General features: G+C 39.5%; 1 protein-coding gene across 2 annotated transcripts in view; it reads right to left on the minus strand.

The window, feature by feature from the left end:
- LOC308629685 (acyl-coenzyme A synthetase ACSM1, mitochondrial-like) overlaps positions 1–7,975 on the minus strand; it is a 33,599-nt gene extending 25,624 nt beyond the window's left edge. Inside the window, exon 1 of one of the 2 annotated variants that reach the window (XM_081257838.1) lies at positions 7,769–7,975. In XM_081257838.1, the coding sequence (XP_081113964.1) occupies positions 7,769–7,960 (192 nt within the window). In that variant the 5' untranslated portion in view covers positions 7,961–7,975. The remainder of the gene's footprint in view (positions 1–7,768) is intronic. The other variant, XM_081257839.1, reaches the window with a different exon arrangement.
- Positions 7,976–22,459: the final 14,484 nt, after the last annotated feature.

Here is a 22,459-nt window from a genome sequence, read left to right on the forward strand (position 1 = left end):
AAATACAAGAAGAAAAATGAACAGAGCCTAAGAAACTTATGGGGCACAATCAAAGAGACCAATATACACATTATGGGAATATCAGAAGGAGAAGAAAGAGAGAAAATGGAGCATAGAACTTACCTGAAGTAATAATGGCTAAAAATTTCTCAAATTTGAGGAAATGCATGGAGAGACAAATACAAGAGGCTCAATGCACTCCAAGTAGGAAAACCCAGACACCCACAGAGAGACATTACAATCAAACTACAGAAGACAAAGACAAAAAGAGCATCTTAAAAGCAGCAAGAGAAAAGTGACTCATCAGGTGAAATTCTTAATAAGATTAGCAGTGGATTGAAGACCAGAAGGCAGTGAGATTATATATTTAAAGTGATAAGGAAGAAAAAACTGTCAACCAAAAATTCTATATCTAGCAAAACTGTCCATCAAAAATGAGGGAGAATATGTATGGCTGAGTTGCTTCACTGTGCACATGAAATTATCAAAACATTGTTAATCAGCTATATTCCAATATAAATTAAAAAGTTTTTTAAAAATGAGGGAGAAATTAGGACATTCTCAGATAAAAAAAGCAACAACACTGAGGGAGTTCATTATCCTTAGACTTTCCCTACAAGAAATGCTAAAAGGAGTTCAAGTTGAAATGAAAGGACATTAGAGAGTAACTTAAATATAAAAGTATAAAGTTATTTAATACAGATAGATAAAAGACAAATATAAAAGCAGTATTTTTATAGTTTTGGTTCATAACTTCACTTTTTATTCTTTCACTGTATGGAAACCACAAAAGCATAAAAAATAATTATAAATCTATGTTAATGGGTAGACAATATGTAAAGATATAGTTTGTGAAATCTATAACATAATAAAGGAAGGTGCAAGGGAACTGGAAAACAGTAGGGTTTTGTATGTGAATGAAGGTAAGTTGTTATTAGTTTATAATGAAGTGTTATAATTTGGAATGTTATATGTAATCCCCATGGTAATCACAAAGAAATTATCTACAGAATATTCCCAAAAGGAAACGAAAAGAAAATCAAAACATATCACTACAAAAAATCAACTAAATACAGAGGAAGGCAGTAAGGGATGAAGTAAGGGACACAAAAGCTGTGACATCAAGGAATCAATTAACAATATGGCAATAGTAAGTCATCCTTAGCAGTAATTACTTTAAATGTAAGTGAATGAAATTCCCCAATCAAAAGAACTAGATTGGCAAAATGGATAAAAAACCCAGAATTCAACTATATGCTGTCGACAGAATTGTTACTTCCATGTGATGGAATATGATTAAACCAATAAAAAAACCTTTCAGAATATTTCTGCAATAAAAGTCTTACAATACAATATCAATTTAGAAAAGCGAAACCATATTCACATTAAATCCAAATTTATATAATAGTATCCATTCATTCATTCAATATATATTTGCTAAGTTCTCATTATTTCTTAGGCACTGTTCTTAGACCAAAAGGATACAATGGTGAACAAGACATACATATACACATGTATGTAAACAGTTTTAAATGTTTATGGACAATTTTCATTTTCTTGTTTAAATCAAGTCTTTTATTTTCCCCAAGTAAAATGATTCTTTAAAGTTTTTTTTAATTCCCCAAACAAAGCATGTTCACAGTAAAAGTTCAGGCAATGCACAATGTTACTAACAGAAAAATTTCTTATGAACAGAAAAATTTCTTCAAATTTCTCATCACATTTTCACTCCCTGAAGGTCAACACTGATAATTGTTTGGTGTATAACCTTCCAGAAATTATTTCCCACATATGTGCAAACATGATCCCACCATCTTTGCCTCATATGATTGGAACAAGGGAGTGTATCTCGCCTGAGATAAGGCTTATATACATACATACACACACAGAGATATATGTATATACATATATTCATATCTATGGAAAAATCAGTGCTATGAAAAAAAATATTCTCCAACAGATTAAGGAATGTTAGAAAGTATAAATGACTAGTTGTGCACTGTCTATATAAGGGGAACAGATTATATAATATTTCTGTATGAGTTTACAAAATGATAGAAAGTTTGGGGTATCAAGGTAAAAACAATTTTTTTTTTATTCAGACAAAAGTTTAGACTTCTAACTCTTGCAACTTGAAGAAGATATTGCTTAAGCATTTATGGTTTGGGGGGCTCAGAATTAATCTGATAATGTGATATTAAGATTATCATGTTTTCAAAAGATAAAACACAACCTTTAAACTGGATATGAGATTTAAAGTTTTATGCAGTGAGGTTTGAAGCCAATGGAAAATTGAGAAATAGATCTAAAAAATAAAACACTAACTCAGCAATAAAAAGGAATGGAGAAGTAATACACAAAACAATATGAATGAATCTCAAAAACATGCTGAGTAAAAGAAACCAGACACAAAAGAGTGCATCCTATATTAATCCATTTCTATGAAACCCTAGGAAAGAGAAATATAATGGCTAATGACAGCAAATTAGTGTTTACCTGGGGCTCAGGGTGGGAATGGGTGGTTATTGACTAGGAAAGGACAAATGGAAATTTTTGAGGTGGTAGAAATGTTCTAAAACTTATTAAACTATCATATAAAGTGTGTGAATTGTATTCTAGGTAAATTATAGATAAATACAATTGATTTAAATAAACAAAAACCTACATAGCTACTCCTTGTTAATCTCTAACTAAAATATAAAGAAGGAAAGTTGGAAAGGTAGATTAATTACTCATGTGATTGATGAATGAGATGATTCTTTCTGAATGTTAAAACACATAAGAATTTACTGCCTATAGAAAGGGCTTACCTTATTTTTAATTAAAATGAAATACAAGTAGAATTTCTATAATTTCTGTAAATTAATGATAGAATATGATAGATTTCAGAGTTTAAATCCTAATTGACATAGATAAAACACTTTCCCCAACAATGATATAACTCACATTCTCTTCCATTGCATTTGGAATGTTTACTAATCTCCAGAAATTTCAAAAGTCAGAGTATACTTTTTGACCACAATGGAATTAAACTAGAAATCATTAACAAGAAGACAATGAGAAACCCACTTCAACTATCAGGAAACTAACTGACATTTCTATGTAATCTATGGGCCAGAGAAGAATCAAAAGGCAAATAAAAAATATTTTGTACAGAATGGTAATAAAATATGACATATCAAAATTTGTATAATGTACCTAAAAAGAGTGCTTAGTGGGAAATTTATACTTTTAATGCATATATTGGAAAAGAAGCAAGGCTTAAAAGTAAGGACATAAACTTCCATTTCAAGAAGCTAAAAAAAGAATAACAAATTAAATCAAGGGAGGATACAAGAAAAGAAATAATAAAGATAATAGTAGGCATCAATCAAATGGAGAGCAAATACACAAGAGAGAATATCAGTAAAACCAAAACTGGTTTTGAAAAGATTGATAAAATTGGTAAAATCTTAGGAAGACTTATCAAGAAAAAAAAGAGAATAAACATATTAAAAATATCAAGAATAAAAAGTGTACATTATTACAAATCTTACAGACATTAAAATAACAATAATATTAATAACTTTATGTCAAAAAATAACTTTATGACATTTTGAATGAAATGAAGAAATTTTTTAAAAAATTTAACTTTCCAAAATTGATGAATAGAAATCTTAATAACCTATCTATTAAAAAAAAAGTTAAATCCTTTACTAAAAGCTTTTCTGCAATGAAAACCCCAGATTTTATGTCTAAATATTTCAATATGCATGTTAGTGTGTTGAGTTTGACCTGAAAAACTGCTGGTTTTTGTTTTTTTAGGAAAACAGTGATAATTATATTTCAATTATATCTCAATAAAACAACAACAAAAAATAGTGATAACTTTTAAATTCTTTATCAAAGCTCTTAGAAGAGCACCTGGTACATAGTAAATGTTCGTTAAATATGTACTGAATGAATAAATAAAAAACAACAACTCTGGAATATAAATAAGGAATTTCAGGGTTAAATTAAATCTGAAGATGACCCCAATCATTGGTGGGCCAACCCCAGCTCCAGGTGCCCCAGCTCCATAGCCGGCTATCCCAGGATCCAGCTTCACCCATCAGTGGGCCAATAGCAGCCCTGGAACATCCCAGGCCACATGGCCAGCCACATCAGGAACCAGCTTTGCCTACAGGCTGGCAACCACTACATGAGACAGGAAATGTCAGCCAACCAGTCTGGGGGCCATCCTTGACTACCAGTGCACCCACGGTAGTTGGCCATGCCACAACAGAAGGGCCCACATAGCCCACAGAGGGTGGAACACTAGAGCATATAACCCTAGAGCATATAACTCTGGTGACCAGAGGGGAGTGTGCTGCTGGGCCCACAGGACATCTCCTGCATTAGGCTAATTCTCCAAGATCAGGAACCACTTATGTAGGAATGTTAAAAGTCAAAGAAATAAAATCATCTATACCCACAATAAGTAGTTAATGGATATGCAAAAGAAAAATATGTAAAATATGTCATCAAAAATAACAAACATGGGGGCGAACAGTAAAAATGTACGGTGGTTAGAATGCATTTGACCTTAAGAGATCATCAACTTAAAAAAACACACAACATATACATATATATATATATATGTCATGACAACCATAAACCAAAAACCTATAATAGGTACACACACAGAAAAGTGAAAGAAATTCAAGCATAATACTAAACATGGTCATCAAATCACAAGGGAAGAGAGGAAAAAAAGAAGAAAGGAACAAAAAAGGAACTACCAAAACAATCAGAAAACAGCAAAATGGCAATAAGTGCATACCTAGCAATAATTACTTAAATATAAATGGATAAATATTCCAATCAAAAGACATAGAGTAGCTAAATTGATAAAAAAAAAAGACCCATTATATCCTGTGAAGAGACTCACTTCAGATCTAAAGTCACACACAGACTGAAAAAGTGAGGGGATGGATAAAGTATTACATATAAATGGAAGTGAAAAAAAAAAAAGAAGCTGGTGTGCCTATACACATATCAGACAAAATAGACTTTAAAACAAAGAGCGGGGCTTTCCTGGTGGCACAGTGGTTAAGAATCTGCCTGCCAATGCAGCGGACACAGGTTTGAGCCCTGGTGCTGGAAGATCCCACATGCCGTGGAGCAACTAAGCCTGGGCACCACAACTACTGAGCCTGCACTCTACAGCCCACAAGCCACACCTACTGAAGTCTGTGCTCTTAGAGCCCATGCTCCGCAACAAGAGAGGACACTGTAATGAGAAGCCCTCATATCACAACGAAGAGTAACCCCCATTCGCCACAACTAGAGAAAGCCTGCGCACAGCAACGACGACCCAACACAGCCAAAAATAAATAAATAAAATAAATTAAGAAAAATAGAAATAAAAAAATAAAACAAAGAGCATAACGGGAGATAAAGAAGGACATTTCATAATGATAAAGGAATCAATCCAATAAGATATGACAATTGTAAATATATATGCAGCCAACATAAGAGCACCTAATGCATAAAGCAAATACAGTTGACCCTTGAACAACACAGGTTTGAACTGTGTGTGTTCTGTTGCATTTCTATACACTAACAATTAACTATCAGAAAGAAAAATTAAGAAAACAATCCCATTTACAATTGCATCAAAAAGAATAAAAGACCTAGGAATAATTCTAACCGAAGAGGTAAAAAACTTGTATCCCGAAAGCACGTTAGGTACTCACTAAATCCTAACTGAATGAATGAATCCAGTATCAAAGAGACAGAATGAATGATTTTGGACATGAACGTGACCTCTTATGAATAGATTTGGGAGGCTGCTCCATGAATCAATTGGAGTGCAGTATCCTTGGAGCCTAGAGTAATATAGAGTTTAATTCCCAAGGATAGTCAGGGGTTATAAATTGGTGGCCTGAATGAGTGACTATATTCCACCCCTGAACCTATGTTGCCTGGCTTATGCTAAAAAAAATTACATTAAAATGTTGGATTTCTAACTTAACATTTTTAATAAGTAAAATGTGTTGAAAATTGAGTCAAAATAAATTCTGTCTATTTGTTATGGTTTGGATTGTGTTGTTGATTAGGCTACGGATCAGTTTCTGAATGATGCTTCTTAAGTTGTAAGGGGAGGCCCAGAAAGCCAGAGTGGACTATGGTGGCATGCCCTCTAGAAGGTCTTCCATGGGAGCAACATCAATCCCTACAGTGCTCGTTACGCAAGTTTCAAAATTAATGTATTCCACAAAGGTGTACTGAGGGATTGCTAGGTGTCAGACATCATACATCACTAGAGAGACACTGATCATGATCAAGGCAGTTGGAAAAGTAGAAACAGACAGATCAGAACTGTTGTGAGAAAGAATGTAAATGGAGTGGAGATGCTGGGGGTAGGAGAAGTTTGGAGATATGGAGGAATTGACAATGACCCAACAAAGACGGGGCATTCCCTGGGCAAATATTTACAGGGTGATAATCTCCAGGGGTTGATATGTGAACTAATAAGGACTTTATGAAGATAAATGCAGAAAAAAAATGATGGCCTCTCCAGCCATTTCTCATGATTCAAAAGGTCTAACCAGAGTTTTGGTCTGGGCAGTGATGAAAGTCAGTTTGTAGACTGAAGGCAGAGATGTTTGGACATCATCAGATTGTGGGACTAGGTTAAACAGTGGATTATAGAATCAGACAGCCTGAACCCAAATCCTGCTCCTTCACTTATTAGGTATGTGAATTCTGTAGGTTATTTGAACCCTTGGAACCTCAGTTTCCTCAGCTGGAAAATGGGGATAATTAAAGTGTCCATCTAATCAGAATAATAAGGGCAAAGTGCTTGATATGGCACATTAAAAAAAGGCTCTTCATAACTGAGGGCTCTATTTTCCTTGGAGTTATTATGGAAATTCAGAAAAAGGAAAAAGATGGAGGTAGGAAAAAATGTCCCTATGAAAGGCATGTAAGCTTTGAGTATTAACATATGAATGTATGTTCATGGGAAATTAAAAATACATCAACTCTCTGACTCCATCTCAGGTGAATTCTTTCTTCTGTACAAAAACAGCGTTGAGTGGGTTTTCACAATGTGGACATTACCAGCTGGGACTTAGTAGCTGGAACACCACCCACTGTCTACCCCAACTCCTAGTGTCACCACTGCTCCTCTCTTGGTCTGTCTCTTGGTAAAAGACAAACCAAGGACATGCATTTTTCTGCAGAGACCACAGGGACAGGTTTCTCTGGACACACCCTAAAGCCACATGCTCAAGTAAGTAGTTGATAGGGAAGACTCCAGATGTACTTGCCATCCTCATAGGAAGATAGATCACATGATTTTGTCACATGGTCAGATGTTCATGTGCACAGTCAGGTTGCCTGTACCCTCCCTCTCGGTGTAGCCTGAAGTCAAGCCCAAGTGTGATGAGATGAATTCTAGTTAGACTCACAGTTCCAGTAGCTGAAGGTGAGAATTCAGACCAACATCAACTTGCTGACCTGTGATTAGAACTTGACACTTGGTCACAATTACCTGACTGTGTACCAGATACTTTCACCTGCTGTCTTGTTTCTTAAATGAGATTATCCCCATTTCACGGATAAAACCACTGGGGCTCAGAGAATTGACGAAGTGTCCAGGCTGAGAATTGAAGCCCAAAACATAAGCTTTTCATGATACTTGTAAGCTTAGCCAGAAGCCATTCTTAGTTCTGTGCCCCTCAACCTACTAGGAGCAAGAGGTCAATCCTGTTCTCACCCCCCATCATGGGTGTCTCCTTACCTTCTCCATTTGAGTCCAGTAGTCCAGTACATCACCTGCAAAGTTAAATTCCTCAGGTGTATCACCGTCATTCCATCTTGGGGCTCCAGCTCCCGATAAAGACTGGCAGCACAGGTGCTGAAGGGCAGGGTGGAAGCCATGGCAGGATTTGTGGATGCCCCAGAGGACCCGGAACTTCATCAGCCATCGCATGGTGGAGCAGTCCTCAGGAAGCAGGCACAGAATTCTCAGGCCACCACCTGCCTTAGGAGGAGACGGCTAAGTAGGTTGGTCATCGGAGCAGGAATTTCTTCCACAAAATGAAGGCACATTCCTGGTTAACTGCTAGAGTGATAACTTTGTTTCAGCTCACTGGAATTTGGAAGGCACAACTTACTGATTTAGGTGGGGATTTCTCTTCCCAGATGAGGCAAAAAATGATGGGGAGGGGCTATAGCTACCAGATAAGGTTGTCACATATTTCTGAGGGTCTTCTCCTTCTCTTTTTTGTACCCCCTGGGATGGCAGCCATGTGGTCATCCCCTTTTTGGTAGAAACTCATTATTTAAAAAGTCCTGTACCTCATGTTATCCTTGCTCTGGAGACCTCTCTTCCCACTGAGCCCAAATGTATGGTTCTCATGGAAACTAACATATTCTTAGATGATTCCACCCCCTGTTCAAAGTTGACTGGTCCAGAGCTGAATAGTCATTTCCCATGATTTTTTTTTTTTTTTTGTGGTACGCGGGCCTCTCACTGTTGTGGCCTCTCCCGTTGCGGAGCACAGGCTTCGGACGTGCAGGCTCAGCAGCCATGGCTCACGGGCTCAGCCACTCCGCGGCATGTGGTATCTTCCCAGACTGGGGCACGAACCCACGTCCCCTACATCGGCAGGCGGACTCTCAACCACTGCGCCACCAGGGAAGCCCTTTCCCATGATTTTTAAATCCAAACTGGGCTAATCATAATGCCTCTCCAAAACTTGTGTGTGTATGCTTGTTATCAAACGGTATATAAGGCAGTCTCTCCTTGGTGGAAGCCATGAAATGCACACTTTGGAAACTGTCGGTGGCTATAATTCCTGTCATGTGGAGATAACTGCTCTGCATGAGTGAAGAAAATATGGAAGATTTCAGAGACATGGAAATAAGGGGCAGAAAGTATCTCAGAGGCATGCAAGTCTCTGGCTCAGAACTATTGTCCTGAGGCCCGTCTGCATCTCTACCCCTCTCTTGGTAATATCCTCTCCTGAATTCTATGAGCCAAGAGTTTTTCCTGCCTGAGATTGGGTTTCTGTCACTTGAGACTCTAAGAATATTGACAAATATGCACTACCACACTCAGGACAGAGGAGGCTAATATCACAACACCTTCCTTACTGGACTGGGATCTGGCCTCGGGGTTTTCCCCAGGACAGCATTCCAGGTAGCTATTACCGATCCCTCACTTGACCTATGAAATAAAGTTTCTCTGCCACTCCAGATCCCAACAAATGCTTCTCACATGGGAGCAGAACGCTCATTTATTAGGATGCTTCTTGAAGTCTGATTGTGAAAACTGGCTTAAGCTAGATCTTCTGTTCTACGAGAAGAAAGCCACTTCACAAATAGCTCTGAGGTTCAAGCACTTCATCACGGCAAACAATTAAGCCTCCTCCCCATTTCAGCAATAAGATAATAATGTTTGACAACAGACCCATAAAAGAGATCAATAAAACTTGACTCAATTTATTTTCAACCTGTTTAGACTCCTAATAACCTAGCCCCAATTAATTTTGATGTTTCCCTCAGAACCCTGCTACTGTCTGCAGAAAAGAAGACAGATACGTGAAAGCTTCATCCCTTAGAGTTTCCTTGTCTGTGTGGATCCTTAGACCACATGAACTAAAGTATGTCCCCTTCCTTTTTAGTGCCTGTCAATCAATCGTACTGTCTTTTGCTTTATCAGAGCACTTAAGGGAAGAAAGACCCTAAGATAATCAGCTGGCCCAGACGTTTGACCCTCATCCTTTGGAGGAAAAAATTTGAATTGCCAATATTTAAAATTTGGGACATTTCATTTAAGATGTGAATTGAAGATTTCTCTTAAAAACTCAGAAGGCCTGGCAACACTGGGCCTTTATTTCAACCCGGCACCAACTGGTTGGAGCTGAAAATTAAATGGAATGTTGTCCAATTCAACAGGGTTTCCACTACTCCCTATGTTGTTACAGCTACTTGCTTCTGCACTTACTGTACCTATCCAGCTCTTGTCGACATTTGAGCTTAAAACCCCCATTCTAGGCCAACATCCCAAGAGGGACAGGGATTTCCCCAAGGTTTCAAGGCAAGTTTAGTAGCAGAGCTAGTTCTAAAACCTGCTTTTCCTGCTATTTTTTCCAACATATACCTCTCTCCACAGGCATGAGCTCATGGAGAGCAAGAAAGCAGACTCAGTTGCTATTTTTATACACAGGTGTTTACTGCAGGATCCTCCTTAAAATACTCAAGGACAGTGCAAACAACCCCTTAATAAGTGGCTAAAAACCAAAACAACACCAAGAGAAATAATGAGGAAATTAATTAATCTTTTATTATGGGCTGAATTGTGTCCCCTCAAAATTCATATGTTAGGGCTTCCCTGGTGGCGCAGTGGTTGAAAATCTGCCTGCTAATGCAGGGGACATGGGTTTGAGCCCTGGTCTGGGAAGATCCCACATGCCGTGGAGCAACTAGGCCCGTGAGCCACAACTACTGAGCCTGCGTGTCTGGAGCCTGTGCTCCACAACAAGAGAGGCCGTGATAGTGAGAGGCCCACGCACCGCGATGAAGAGTGGCCCCCGCTTCCCAAAACTAGAGAAAGCCCTCACACAGAAACAAAGACCCAACACAGCAAAAATAAATTAATTAATTAATAAACTCCTACCCCCAACACCTTCTTAAAAAAAAAAAAAAGAGCAGCTGGATCCACCTGTTCAAATGAAAAAAATAAAATTCATATGTTGAAGTGCTAACCCTCAGTATCTCAGAATGTGATTGTATTTGGAGATAGAATCTTTAAAGAGGTAATTAAGTTAAAACGAGGTCATTAGATGGCCCCTAATCCCATATGACTGATACACAGTGCCTTGATGAGTTCTTGCAACAGAGCTTTGATTTTCCGAGCATTTGGACTGAAAAGCTCTTTATTTTATGAGGCAACATCCTTAGCGTGTTATAGGGGATCCTAGAGTTACAGAGCCAGGTTTGGCTCCACTGGGTACCAGCTGAGTGATCTTGACCACCATTCATGTCTCCAAACTTGAGGACATAGTAGTAATACCCACTATCTGGCTTCCACAAGGATTAGCACGATAATCAATATAAATCACTTTGCCAGCACTGAGTCTGATACAGAATAAGGGCTCAATAAATGTTGAGGTGCCTTCTAACTCCTAGCAAATTCTGAGGCCAACACCTTTCCTGTTAGATATTAAAAAATATTTTTTAATAAAAGGCATTCACCTTATATACTGTGAACAAACTTCTGCATAATGGAGTTTTCTTTCCAGTGTCTAACTTCTAGGTCTTTTCTACCCCTCTTGGTACCCTCCTCCCACAGCCCACCACATTCAGAGCTGTCTAACATTAAGTCAATCACCCATGTGCCAGCCACGGTGCTAGGCATATCACATGTATATTCCCATTGAGTCCTCTCTCTCGATATCACCATCCTCATTTTGCAGTAAAGGAAAAGAAGTGTCAGAGAAGTTAAGAGACATGCTCAAGGTCTGTAAGTGGCACTGCCAGAATTTGAAATTGGGTCTTCAGATTTTAAGTTGAGTATATACTTTACTGCCCTGTGGCAGATAAACACACACATATAAACACACACACACACCCCACCGCAAAGAAGCTGTCATTCACCTCCACCTTACCTGGTACTGTTTAGGAAACACTGGGGTTAGGTCTTGGATGGGGACTTTGCGGGTTCAGTTCTCTCTGATCAGAAGTTCAGTTCTCTCTGTGCACACAACAGAACTTGGTTCCTGGCCACAGCTGGGGTGGAGAACTTGGCAGGAATTGAATGACTCAGAAGGGGGAGGAGATGCTCATGTATAACAGGTCAGAAAGCAATCACAAGCCCTCATGGAGAGAAAATTGGTTAGAAAAACTATATAACGTAATCTCCAATTATGGTAGGGAGGCCTTGCAGTGTGAATGAACAGATAAAGCCAAATGGAGCACTTTCACAAGTTCTCTGTAGCTAACCTGCTCCCCTCTCCCAGTCCGAGGTCTCCAGGTGGCAGAGTTGCCTAGTAGTTAAAGCCTGTGATCCGAGGCAGAGAGATTTGGGTTTAAGCGTTAGGTCTGCCGCTTACGCTCTCTTTGACTTTCACGGACCTCCTTTTTCTACACTTCAGTTTCCTTATCTATGAGATGGGAGTGCTAACGGTGACACCTATTTCCTATGGTTGCTCTTTGTTGTTGTCGTTGTTAGTATTAGATGAAATAATTCATGAAACGTACATAGCACAGTGCTTGGCATAATCAATGTTGGCTGTTTTTACTAACGCGGGATTCTAAGAGAAGCAGTGTGGTGTACTGGCAAGATGCGGGGTCTTTGGAATCCCAAAGTCTTGAGCTTAAATGCTGGCACAGACACTTATAAGATGGCCCATGGCAAGCCATTTACCTCTTCGAACTTTTGTCTTCTCATCCGAAAAGTGGAGGAGTGGGTGGTTGTTAATAAGATTTGTCCCACGGGATCTTTGAAAGGTTCCCACAAGGTAAAATCTGCAGCGTGCCTGGCCCAGCCAGGCATGTAGACACTGGGTTGACATTGATATTGCACTGGATAAGTCCAGATTGTCACAAGTAGTGGTTTGTACTGTTCGTTTTCTTCTAGAGCCTTGTTGGGGAGTTGTAAGGGGATGGGGGATGTCTAGTATCCTGGTGCAACTTTCCCAGCCCCTTTTGCCTTCCAACCTCCTTTGAACCAGGGAGAAAATTACCTCTGCTCAAAGCCACCACCAAAGACTGCTGGAGACAGCTAGAACACCCCTGCTAGGGCTGAGGGGTAAGCCTGGCTTCTGAGGGGTGGGTCTTGCTTCTTCTGGCTGATGCATTCATGATGAATCCTTGCTCAGGATAGACTCTTATTTTATGAAGAGGAGCAAGACAGCAGGGCTCGTTGACTGGCCATAGTAAGCTAAAGATTATGAAGTACAAAACACCCTGTTACTCAAGCAGAAGAGGCAGTCACTTTTGAGAAAAGAATGGGAACAGGAGGAACAGTGCACAAGGTGCCCTCTGGATCTCAGTAGATCTCCAGTGTGGAATTGTAATACCAGCATTGTGGTCAAGAAGACAGGCTCTGGGGCTGGGCAGCCTGGGTTTCAGTCTAGCTTTTATCCGTTACCAGCTCTGGGACACTGAGCGAGTTTATTATCCCTTTGTGCCTCAGAGACAGTAGAATTCTCTAAAGATTCCATGTGCACGTCTCCCTTATGTCCAAGCTTCTTCTGTAGTCAGGGTGAGGCTATTGAATTCCACTTTTGGACAAGGAACTGCAGGTGGAAGTGACACAAGTCACTTCTGGTCTAGGGCATTTAAGAGCTGGTATGAGTTCTCTATAATCCTCTCCTGACTCAATTGTCCTGGTAACTGTGTGGGGAGATAGTGGCATCAAAATATGGCAGAGATTCTATCAGCCCAGTTCTCTGCAGGGCCCTTTCTGCATTACCCGTTTCAGATATCACATTCTCTCATACCTTCTGCGGGGCTTGCTGGGACATCTGGAGCTCCCAAACCCATTGTGGGACAGGCTCTATATCCAGCTCACAGCCCCAGGGGTCTCGGTTTCTCTTCTCCCAGGACCCTCTTTTTTTCAGAGTAGCTGGGCCCCGGAGGGACGTGGACGATAGAATGGTGCCCATGGGTGAGTAGAGAAGAATGACTGAAAAAAGTGATGACTCCATCAAAAAGCTGGATCTTAGAGTCTGAAAATATACCTGCTCTTCTGAGCAAATGCCCCTGCCCTGCTCACTCCTCCCCTTTCTCTCTCCTTTTGTAGGCAGACTGGCTCTTTTGGTGCACTGAAGTTGTAATTAAGGGTAGCTAAAATTAAATTAAACAGCAATGTTAATCAGCCCTTTCATTGCTCTCTTCTACCTTTCTGTTATCACATCCTGCCTTTTCTGAGTCTTCTTTCTCAATATTGATTATAGGATTCTCTTCCTCTTTATTCTATTAAAGTATTGCTGCTCTCCAAGGACTCATGCACACCCAACAGTTTCTCTCATTCCATTTATTCCCTCTTTCTCTCTCAATAATTTCCTAACCACATTAAAAATCTTTACTTCCCCCAGAGTTCAAACTTAACTATCCAGCTGATTACTAAATATACACTAACCTCAGTATTTCATAGACAGCGTAGATAAATTAACATGACCACAGTTGAATTCTGTGTTCCTGCCTCCAAACTTATTCCTCTCCGAGTCTTACAACCACCTCTCCCAGTTTACTTAGTCAAACACCTAGACATCATACTTCTGTACCTCCTTGCCCTTAACCCTATCTGCCTTACTTAGTCACTAAGTTACCAGGTTCCAAGAAGAAGGAATTCTTCTTCTAAGCATTTCTCAAATTCTCCTTTAATACATTTACCACTCGGTTACCAAAGTAATCATTTAGAAATGAATTGTTGACTGAGTTCATTACTGTCCAGATAAAGTCTAAACTTTTTATCATGTGATATAATGACCACCCCTTCTGACATTTCACAGCATGAACCTGATATTGAAATAATATTGAATGCAAGTGAGGTGACTATCCTTTTTCAGGGTAAGTCCCTCCTTCTATCTACAGATAATTGCAGCAACCCGGGGGCAACTTATGCCACCAACACATACACAAATTAGTTAGTCTGTGGATTCTCTAGAGCTAATGATTTCCAGGGAAGTTATGCACAACATATACTGGGTCACAGGGCCTTGACAATCATTACTTCTTGGTTCTGAAGGTTACTGGGGCATCTTAAAGGCTTTAACTAGACAAAGACAGGAAGGATGAGGTAGTCTATTTTTATCTCATCATGAAAAAAACAAGAGTCCGTGATTTCCTTGTACAGGCACATCTTGGAGATATTGCAGGTTCAGTTCCTGACCACTGCACTAAAGCAAATATTGCAATATAGTCACACAAATTTTTCTCAGTTTCCCAGTGCACATAAAGTTTATGTTTACACTATACTGTAATCTATTGTGTACAGTAGCAATATACCTTAAAAAAAGTACATAACTTAATTTAAAAATACTTTACTGCTAAAAAAATGCTAACCATCATCTAACAACACAGGGTTGCCCAAACCCATCAATTCGTAAAAACCACAGTATCTGTGAAGCGCAATAAAGTGAAAGAATAACATGAGGTGTGCCTGTAGTTACAGTAAGGCAATCTGAAAGGTACTGGCTTAATATTGTGATTTCTATATACAAGCCAAATGGAGAAGGAGATGGAATGAAGGGGGGAGAGACACATTCTGTACTTTGGGTACGTAAGTCATAGATTCTCCCTAGAAGTATGGGTTCCCAACATCACTCATTCTGGAGCCTGGAGAAGGTAAGGAGATCATGGATGGGCACTGAGTAAGGAGATATGATCAAAGTCATTCTCACTATAGGATAAAGGTAACACTGAAAGTGTCAGAATGATCAATCTGCTAGATTTAAAATCTTGGGAATGTGTCAGTTAAATGATATTCTTTCAACAGTGATAAATCCAGATTGTGAAAAAGAAAGTTTTGCTCTTTCCTTAGCGGATTGTATTTCTCTACTAGGCCTAACATAAAACTCTGGTGAATTTTAGTGGACTCCAGGAGAGGATTATATCACAGTGTATTCACATTCTGGTGGATATTTTATTTTATTGCTGAGTTGTAATTAACATACAATATTATATTCGTTTCAGGTGTACAACAGTGAATTGATATTTTTATACATTATGAAATGATCAACATAATAAGGCCAGTTAACATCATCACTGTACAAAGTTATTACAATATTTTGACTATATTTCCTATTTGTACATTACATCCCTGTGACTTATTTATTTTATATCTGGAAGTTTGTACCTATAATTCTCTTCATCTGTTTTGTTCATCCCCCACCAACCCCCATCCCCTCTGGCAACCACCAATTTGTTCTTTGTATCTATGAGTCTGTTTCTGTTTTGTTTTGTGTGTTCATTTGTCTTGTTTTCTAGATTCCACATATAAGTGAAATCATGTGGTGTCTGTTTTTCTCTGACTTATTTCACTTAGCATAATACACTCTAGATCCATCCATGTTTCCACAAATGGAAAGCTTTTGTACTTTTTATGGCTGACTAATATTCCACTGTATGTATATAGCACATCTTCTTTATCCATTCATCTATCAATGGACATTTGAGTCTTTAATATATTTTGAGTGTATTTTTCTATATGGTGTAAGAAACCAGTCGAGTTTATTCATTTGCAAGTAACTGTTTAGCTTTCCCAACACCATTTATTGAAGAGACTGTCTTTTCACCCATTGTATATTCTTGCTTCCTTTGTCATAGATTAATTGACCACATGAGTGTGGTTTTATTTCTTGACTCTATATTCTATTCCATTGACCTATGTATCTGTTTTTGTGCCAGTATCATACTGTTTTGATTACTATTGCTTTGCAGTAAAGTTTCAAGTCGGGAGTATATCTCTAGGATTGTTCTTTTTTTCTCAAGATTGCTCTGGCTGGTCAGGATCTTTGTGCTTCCATAAACATTTTAAATCATTTGTTCTAGTTCTGTGAAAAATGCCATTGTTATTTTGATAGGGATTGCATTGAATCTGTAGATTGCTTTGGGTGGTATGGACATTTTAACAATATTGATACTTCCAATTCATGAGCATGGTATATCTTTCTATTTCTTTCTCTCTCCTTCAATTTCTTTGTCAATGTCTTATAGTTTTCAGAAAACAGGTCTTTCACCTTCTTGATTAAACTTATTCTTAGGTACTTTATTCTTTTTGTTGAAATTGTAAACAGGATTGTTCTTTTCATTTCTCTTTCTGAAAGTTTGTTATTAGTGTATAGAAATTCCAGATTTCTGAGTATTAATTTTGTATGCTGCAACTTTACTGAATACGTTTATTAGTTCTAATAGTTTTTCGATGGAGTCTTTGGGGTTTTCTACATACAGTTTCATGTCATCTGCAAATAGTCAAAGTTTTACTTCTTCCTTTCCAGTTTGGATACTTTGATTTCTTTTGTTTGCCTAATTGTTGCAGCTAGGACTTCTAATACTATGCTGAATGCAAGTGGTGAGTTTTTCTTGTTCCTGATCTTAAGCTTTTCCTTTAAAGGAAACACTTTCATCTTTTCACCATTGTGTATTATGTTAGCTGTGAGTCATATATGGCCTTTATTATGTTGAGGTATGCTCCCTCTTATACACATTTTCTGGAAAGTTTTTAATATAAATGAATGTTGAATTTTGTCAGATGCTTTTTCTGCATCTATTGAGATGATTATGTAATTTTTATTCTTAGTTCATTAATGTGGTCTATCACATTGATTGACTTATGGATGTTAAACTATCCTTGCATTGTGGAATGAATCCCACTTGATCATGGTATATGATCCTTTTAATGTGCTGTTGAATTTTATTTACTAATATTTTGCTGAGGATTTTTGCATCTATGTTCATCAGGGATATTGGCCTGTAATTTTCTTTTTCTTTCTGGTATCTTCATCTGGTTTTTGTTTCAGGGTAATTTTGGCCTCATAAAATGCACTTGGAAGTATTCCTTTCTCTTCAAATTTTTAGAATAATTTGAGAAAGGTAGGTTTTAACTCTTCTTTAAAGGTTTTATAGAATTCTTCTTGAAGTCATCTGGACCTAGACTTTTGCTTTTGGATTTTTTTTTAATTACTGATTCAATTTTGTTACTAGTAATCATTCTATTCAGTTTTGCTATTTCATCATGATTCAATCTTGGAAGATTGCATGTTCTCTCTCCTGCACCCTAATCAGCTTGACCTCTCTCCTCAGATGTCTAACAGGCCTGTCAAACATGCTTTGTCCAGAGCTGAGCACCTGATCTTCTCCCGCTCAGTGAAGCATCCCACTCCGCCTGCCCCCTTGGCCATCTCAGTGAATGTTACCTCTTACGCAGCTCTTTTTGAGTCACAGGGTCAGGAAAACAAAAACTCTTTCCAGATCACTGAGTGGATAATATAAAAACTCAGAGTGGAACAGTAACTTGCTTAAGGCCACAAAGAAAATCAGTCTCAGGCCCAGGCCTGGAACCCTAGCCTCCGGAAGGGTGGCTCATGCCTAGGCTGCTGACTTACAGTGGATTCTCAGGCACCAAGATTAGAGCTGGAAATCAGAGGGCTCTAAGCTGCTGAGACAGACTGTGTTCCAGAAACACGCACAAAAGGAAAAGTATCTCAGGCCACCTTGGCTCCTGTATCCTCGCAGATGGGGAAAGGACCCCTGATGCCACAGCGCTTCCCCGCCCGCTCCCCTGCACCCCGTGCCCACTCTTAGAGAGTTATTCCTTTGATGTGCTGGCCACCAGCCATACATCTGCTAAAAGAGTCCCTTGACAGTCAGGAATGGGGGCTCCCTAAAAACAGATGTCTCTGTTGGAGGCTCACAGGCCGGGGGCAAGACGAGGGTGCTGGTCACCTGGCAGTGACTAATTGCTGAGGGCATGAGTGACAGAGACCCACATTAGGAGACATCTAGGGAAGCCAGAAGAGCTTAAAGATCCCAGAAGCCAGGGTCCAGGGTCTGGTGAGAGAAGAGAAGAGGTATATCTGGAGAGGATACCCGAAGCAATATGCTTTTCTCTGGGCAACCCTAGAAATAATACGCTTGAAAAACCTGTTTATGTAGAGCAGCAGCTGTGTCCTGGGAAGAATTCCAGACCCTTTCTGGAGAAATTCATAGAATTTCACCACCTAGCCCCTCCAGTCCTAAAGGTATCCATCCTTTCTTAAATAGCCCTGCAAAAGGCATTTCTGAATGTCTCAAAATCACACAGTCATGAGACTCAACTCTCTTCTAGGAAGTTCTCCCCAATGTCTGCCCTAAATCCCTCTTGCTGTCGTCACTGCTCTGTGCCCTCTCACTACCTACTGACAGAGAGGCTTCAGAGAGCCAAGACCATGAGGACAGCTGTACAAGTCCTTCCCTTCTTTCCAGTCACTCCCTTTATTTTGCCACAAAGAGTAGGAGAATACCTAGAGTGGAGACCTAGATCTTGAAGAATAAGACAGCTGAGTTGCTGTCCCTGCTAAGGCTCTGTTTAAGAAATAGTTGAAAATGCTTGGAAAGGGAGATGAGGCTTTCTGAAGGAATTTGGTGGCAAGACATAAGAATTACCTCCTTGTCAGTTCTTGGAGTCTCTTGAGAATCTCAGGCTCTCTATGGGTCTACCAGGAGTCCTGAAATGGTCAGCTATTTCTCCTGTTGCCTTCTCTCCTTTTAAAGGCTCCCCACTCCGTCTTGGGTGTCTATCAGAGACATCAAGGCCTCTCACCTCTGCCTAATTTACTTCTGTGGGTTGAGGAGGGATTTCACCTTGTCCCATCCATTCCTCCTCACTGCTGCTCTGAGTGCCTTAAATGCCTCTCTGCCTGAGATTGGATTTGTGCTTTCTTCTGTACCAGTCACCCCCTCTTCTGTGTACAAATACCCTCTGGTTCTTCAGCTCCAGTGGTTGGCAATCTCTTCATTCATGACTATACAGTAGGATTCATGGTTAAGTATCGGGGGTCTGAAATTTGTCTAGATTTGAATTTGGCCTCCTCTATTACTGAATTGTGTGCTCTTGAAGAAGTTATGTTACCCTTGCCACACCTCAAGCCTCAGTCTTCTCATCTGAAAATGGGGGATAATTCTAAAATACCTCTTAGATGTGTGAGGATTGAACTTGATAATTCACATCAAGCATCCAGCACATGAACATGTTTACAACACTTCTAGTATCAGAAATTGCTAACCTCAGCTGCTTCTGGAGAGGGGAGCTAGTTTGACTTTGAAACAGGTCAAAGTGTCCTTTTATTTTTTTTAAACTTATTCAAATTTGAATTTCTATTTACTTAAAAGTTTTAATAGTTAAAAAATAAACCAAATGCATAGCACATAGTAAGCACTTAGTAAATCACAACGGGAGAGGTTTGAAGGGGAGTCTTTGGACTTAAATTCACACAGCAGCCTGGGCAGGGGGCCTGGGGTCATTAACCTTCCTGCAGATCATGTGGATGCAGCAGATTTGAAGAATGAGGGTCCTGATCCTGGGAACAGTAGTTAGGGTCCCATGAATGGAAGGGAACCTAAGAAAAAGTCATTTGTCCTCCCAGAGATGGAGGCAAAAGGACCCACCCGATAATTTGGTTTAGACGTTCTGGAGCCAAGTTCCCCATGATGAGCCATGGAACACTGTCTTCCCTGGAAATATCTGTCCCTGTCAATTAGTCAGCAAATATTTATTGACTGCTGCTCTTAGATGGACACAGAGGTAACCAAGACAGCTCCTTCCCAGTGCGGAGGTGAGACAGCTAATAACATGTAAAATGATTAAGTTCATATTAGATACTGTTAAGGATAGGTCAGAGGTCAGATAGGTCACACCTCTACTCATCACCTACCAGTGAACCCCAATTTCATGCAAAAGAAATGTCAAAGTGTTTACCACACCATCCAAGGCCCCACATGGTCTTCATACACACTCCCATCCTCTGGCTTTATGTTCTGTCCATTTACCATTCACTGCGAAAGAGCCCCACTGGCCTCCTGTTCCTTGAAGGCACGTTCTGCCTCAGGACCTTTGCATTTGCTGTTTCTTCTTAGACTACTTTTCTTTGGTATCTGTGGATAACCCCCTTCCTCCTTCAAATCTTTGCCAAAGATTTTTGTCACCTTCTTTGTTACCTTGACCACCTACTTCAAATTTCCATCCACTGGTTCTCCCTCCCCACATTTACGCAGTACTATTTTTTCCTTAATACTCATTGCTTTCTATCGTATTATAGAATTTACTTACACATTATTTTTTATCTGTCTCTTTCCTTTAGAATCTAAGCTACATGAAGACAGAGCCCTTTGCCGTATTTTGTCCATTGATTTAGTTCAAGAACTCTGTAAAGTATCTAGCACCGAGTAGGTGCTCAGTAAATATCTGGATTAGTAAATAAGGGCTATGAAGAAAAACACAGACTGACGTGTAGAAAAAAGTGTAGAAAAAAGGCAACACATGCCTTGGGTAAGGCAGGGCTGGGGAAGAGGAGCAGCTCTAAGCTGGATTTAAGTTTTGATTTAGTTTGGACTAAACATGTTAATACCTGAAAATGAGGCTTGAGAAGGAATAAAAAGTTAAGGGATCTGCCTGAGGATGTACAGTCCTTTGGGTGAGGAAGAGAGAGAAGACATAGTGGCACTGAATATTAGTGACAGGAGTGAAAAATAGAGCTATTTTCTGACAGTAGCCCATCAAGCCCAGCCCACTCAGTATCTCCATCATTTCTGCCACCATCGGGTTAGGTAGGATATCCTGGGATCTCCAAAAAGTTCCTAACATGGGGATCCAGGGGAGCTTTGCAAAAGGAATGACTTTAAAAGCTGAGCCACGTGAGCGGCTAAATTGAGCCCTCAGGCCAGGAAGAGGCAAAGTTGAAGAACAACAGGAAGTTCAGTAGGAAAAAGACAGGGGCGGAGTCCAAGAAGGCAGACTGTTAAAGAGAAAAACCACAGGCCCCAAATGGTATCCCTTGTGTTAAAGCCATGATACCAAACTTAAATTTAATACCTGACCAAATTGCAGTTTCAGCCTTCACCAGAAATGTAATCTTAACCAACCAGTTTGGAATTTTCTTATTAGCACCATGAGGTAATCCCCTGGGCCTTCTCGACCCTCCAAAGAAAGAAGAGGCATCTGCATGATAAAACCCTTGCCCTTGCCTTTCCTTCTCCACCAAAAGAAGATGCCCTGGCCTATAAATAATCCTTTCTTTTCTTTTGCTAATAGCTCCCTTGCCCCACCATTCTTCCTTAAAAACCTTCTATTTTGTGCAACCCTGGGAGCACCCTCCAGGTTGCTAGAAGAGATGCTGCCCTGTTCATAAATCATTGAATAAAGCCACTTAGACCTTCAAATGTACCTGGTTGAATTTTGTTTTTTAACAAGAATTTAGAAATCTTGTTTTCCCACTGGAAATGTTGGAAGGGATCTTGGTAGGGTCTCCAGCTCCTGACAGAAAAAGGGGTGGAGACCCAGGGAGGAGCTCATATGCAAGTCCCCATTGGCCTTCAGTCTCTTTATCTGTTAAACGGAGATTATAATACTTTCTTCTTAGGAGATTATAATACTTTTCTTCTTTCTTACTTCTTATAATACTTTCTTCTTATAATAACTAGAATTAGATCGGATCAGTTTTCCCTAAAGTGGGTTTTGCAAGGTGATTTTAGATGAGCAGTTTTCATGTTCATGATTATTTTGATGAGCATTAGAAAAAAGTTAACTGAACTACAGACTCCTCTCTCAATGCATATTATATTGCTTAGGGTTTAGATATTTTCTTTGAAAGGTGAGCTGATTTCCAGCACAGATGTTATGTGGCTACAGCTCCAGTCCTGATGGTAGAATGGGAATGAGTAAAGGTTGAGGTGAGTATTTCAGCAGAGCTTCTAGCACAAAGCACAGTGTGGAATCAATTGC

Source organism: Mesoplodon bidens, assembly GCF_964165515.1.
Source record: "Mesoplodon bidens genome assembly, chromosome: 15".
Lineage (NCBI taxonomy): Eukaryota > Metazoa > Chordata > Mammalia > Artiodactyla > Ziphiidae > Mesoplodon > Mesoplodon bidens.